Source organism: Pinus tabuliformis, chromosome 4_1 (genome assembly GCF_031772625.1).
Source record: "Pinus tabuliformis cultivar Carrire ecotype Pingquan chromosome 4_1, CPIR1, whole genome shotgun sequence".
In the NCBI taxonomy this organism is placed as follows: domain Eukaryota; kingdom Viridiplantae; phylum Streptophyta; class Pinopsida; order Pinales; family Pinaceae; genus Pinus; species Pinus tabuliformis.
Window position 1 is genome coordinate 687,348,942 of NC_142303.1, and position 4,029 is coordinate 687,352,970.

General features: G+C 33.2%; 1 protein-coding gene across 1 annotated transcript; it reads right to left on the bottom strand.

The window, feature by feature from the left end:
* Positions 1-533: 533 nt before the first annotated feature.
* On the bottom strand, positions 534-1,656 carry LOC149178000 (uncharacterized). The gene has a single exon (XM_089423518.1). It carries the CDS (start codon positions 1,157-1,159, stop codon positions 704-706), a length of 456 nt encoding a protein of 151 aa, XP_089279644.1. The 5' UTR covers positions 1,160-1,656; the 3' UTR covers positions 534-703.
* Positions 1,657-4,029: the final 2,373 nt, after the last annotated feature.

A 4,029-nucleotide genomic window follows, 5' to 3' on the forward strand; every position in this document is an offset into this window, starting at 1 on the left:
TTTTACACCTCTTTTGTATTGTTTTATGTGAACTTCATATTTTTTTTATATTAAAAAAAAATATTTTTCCATAAATAGAAGTTAGAAAAAAAACCATATATCTTTAATAACAATATAGCATTTTTTTATTGGAATGAAACCAATTTACAAATTATACTAAAAGGAGATACAAAATTAACATTTTGCATTCTATGTGTCACATTTATAAACTATAGGACAATGTATAACTTTAAAAACAGTAATCTCTTTTCCAATAAATAGAAATTAGAAAAACAACAAATATATACATATATATATATATATAAAATAAATCATAACATCCTTCATAAAAATCAACCATTATTGGAGTGAAACCAGTTTACAAGTTTTTTTCTCAGTGAAACCAGTTTACAAGTTACTATTAAAAAGAAGGATACGGAATTATCATTTTTTAATCTATGTAAACGTACAAACCTTACAGACAGGAAAAGCTCTTTCTGTGATTGCTCAATCTCCTATACAATTAAAAACGATAAATCATCTGCAAAGTGCAATTCAAGTCATCTTGAATTATGTACTATTGACAGATTATTGGATGATTTACAGATTATTTGTTTGAATATACAGAAACACTATGGATAACCGAACACCGTAAATTTCTGAAGAGAGGAAGCGAGCAACGCCGGTCTCCTGGATTTGTGTAACCACGATCTGCTTTTGGAGGTCAAATTCTTCCTAACGCCGTCTTCACTTCCGGATCATTGTACTTCCGCCCCAAATTCTCATTCATCGAACTGCAGCCCTCGCCGGGAAGATCCCACATCGAATCCGCGCTCCTCCGAAGCCGCACCGCCCTGGACGCCTCTTTTCTGGCGGCTGCCAACAGTCTAGCGGCCAAGGCGATCAAATTCTCAGCCGACAGGTCAGACTCGAGGGCGGAGAACGGCAAGAGAAAGTAGAGCTCGCCGAGCCGGAGCTCCTCTGCCGTCTGCAGGGGACGGCAGTTAACGGCGTAGAGATCACGGGAGTGACAGATGAAATGGCGGGGGTGGTGTCGCAGCACTCGCTTTAAGCTAACCGGTGACGGAAATTTGTCCACCTGGCCATTGAGGTGAACAACCCTAATGACGTCGGGATTCACCACTTTCGCCTGCCGGGGGCACGAGACAATCAAACCCATAGTTCGTCTACTTCTGTGGACACACTGGAAGAAAAATAAAAACCCAGTTAGCCAAATGGATCTTGAAAATGGATAATGGAGCCGCCGCCCAGGTTGAGAAAATGAAGAGTCGATGAAACATTGGACAAACCCCAGAATTTGTAGTTCAGCGCTTTCTTTCGACTGGTGGGATTTTAATTACCCCAGAATTTGTGGTTCAGGGCTCTCGTCATGCCGGTGGGATTTTTAGTCCAAATTTATTTAGCTTCCTATTTAGCCATTGCGCAGCCGTTAATGTGCAAGGGTTGAATTTAAACCAGTAAATTATTAACGGTACTGCCATTGCCTGCCATGCAGCAGGCTATAACTCTCGCCTCCACTAATATAGCCGGAAAAACCAGGATCAGACAAAGCTGAGTTAGCGATGATGCTTGTTTGTCAACTCTATAAGGAAAATTATTGCGTTTCTACCAGAAGTTGCAGTAAGAAATACTGCTACGTGGGAAGAATTACACCGCAGTACGTGCAACACTGACTGAACCTTGAAACTACCGATGGTATATGTTGCAAATTAGGAAGCACGTGAACAATTATACACCTAAATATTGTACGTTATGGATTAGTTTTAATTAAAAACAGTTTTCTTATTTTAGGGCGCACATCTGAGTTTTTGCATCATGGTATCTTCTCGAGTTTTGGATTTTATGAGTGACTAGTAAAAGAATATATCTTGGATTTTATGGCGGATTCATATAATCTATTTATTGTGTTTACAGTCATAAGATATATTTATAATTTAGATAAATATTTTAGTTTATTAAAAAAATTGAAATGTTTATATGTAGATAGAGGGGCTGGTGATGTTATTTTTTATGATTTTTTTAAAATGCATTTTTAGTATGTAAATGGATTTGAATTTATTAATATTTTTAATATACTTAATTTATATAGATTTAATAGTTTAATTTTTTTTTTAATGGGAAAAAATATTTCAGTAAATAAAATTACATGTGCCCAAATCTATTGGCTAAAGAGAGGAGAATTCATCAACATATATAACCATGCATTGTCCATAAAATAGATGGATAAAGTTACTTCTTGGCTATCAAAAAATCTCAGAGAAACCTCTGGAAAGGCTCCAAAAAGAGTATCATAATATGTCTGAATATATGAAAACTAAAATGTTGCACAAAAATAATATCGTCAAAACAACTTGTTATTTAAATTATTTGTAATGGCGTAGTCTAACTTATAGAAGAAATAATTTTTTTCCAGCTGGTAATACAATTTCAAGATTTTTTTTTTTGTTTAAAATACATTTTTGAATGCATAAATAGATTCAATGCCATCAAAAACCCCATGGGCACTCAAATTATGCAAATTAAATAATTTAAACCCAACTTTTTAAAAATTGGATTTTGATTAAAATTAACCAAAAAAATGTAATGAAATTTAAGTAATTTCTTCTATTAATTAGACTATTATAAGTTAGACTACACCATTTTTAATTACCTTACTACATTTCTTTTTTGTTGAATTGACCCATGGGAAATTTGAACTTTGAATCCCGTGTTCTACATAATACTTCTTAACACAATAATTGTCTATTGAGCTACTCCTCATAGGTCATTTCTTTTAGCAAATATTATATATATGTTTAAGATTTATTAAAAAAAATATTTTTTTGTCCTCCCCATTTAATGAAAAATTGTGATTAAATTTATATAATACTTCTTAACACAATAATTGTCTATTGAGCTACTCCTCATGGGTCATTTCTTTTAGCAAATATTATATATATGTTTAAGATTTATTAAAAAAAATATTTTTTTGTCCTCCCCATTTAATGAAAAATTGTGATTAAATTTATTAATTTACCTGCATTTTATAAATGAATATTTATGATTATTTTAATTTTTAAAAGATTTTCTTAACTCCAATGATTTCCAACTCTCAAGTTTGAATTGTTACCAACCATTTTTACACAGTTATCATTCTTGCTTGTATCTATGCACTAATTCTACCAACATTTATCATCTATTTAACTTACATAGCTAGGCTAGTTACTTAAGATAGCAAGGCTATTTAGATAAGAGTCCAATTTTTATGATTGATTAAGAGATCATATTTTTTATATAAGAAAAAATGTTCATAGGTCAAGACATATACAATTTTTCCCTTTATGGAATATCAATAAATTATTTCGAATAATACTAATATATTTTTTTTAGAGATATCAATTTTATGTAGACTTTCATATATAATAATTAATAAAAACCTATTTTTCTCTTTATGGAATATCAATAAATTATTTCAAATAATACTAACATATTCTTTTTAAAATACCAATTTTATGTAGACATAGCAAAGGTGGGGGGCGAGGGGGTGATGAGAGGCCCCATGATGTTATCTCGGGTAAAGGAAAGGAGCCCGACGCATCTTTTTTCACCAAGTTAATGAACTACAATGCCTTCCCTCCTCTAGGAAATCCAACACTGTTGGCCTGGAAAAGAAAGGGATAAAAATAGTTTCATGCAAATCCTCAATCTCACAGCCCAATGCTACAGTGGGCTCCGCCTAGACAAGTGTAGAAGAAATACATCGATATCAAACTCAGACAAACAACAACTACAAACCCAAGGCAAAAAAAAATACCAGTTCCAGAGATTCAAGACCCATATGTTGTTGCATATAGAGATTTCATGTAGGAACACACCATCATTTGCCAATTCATTGGAATCTAGGCTCCAGCCCACAGAGAAAGCACTAAACTAGCAGATTCATACCAAATGGTGCCCAAAATGAGAAATAATACTGCAGTTAGGATCTAAGGGCTTCTTCATAGTCATATTTGATCTACTGGAAGGCCATGACCATATTTTCGGAGGCGG

Bases quoted from the DNA above. Each gene is read 5' to 3' on its own strand.
- LOC149178000 (XM_089423518.1), bottom strand. From the start codon at position 1,159: ATGGGTTTGATTGTCTCGTGCCCCCGGCAGGCGAAAGTGGTGAATCCC.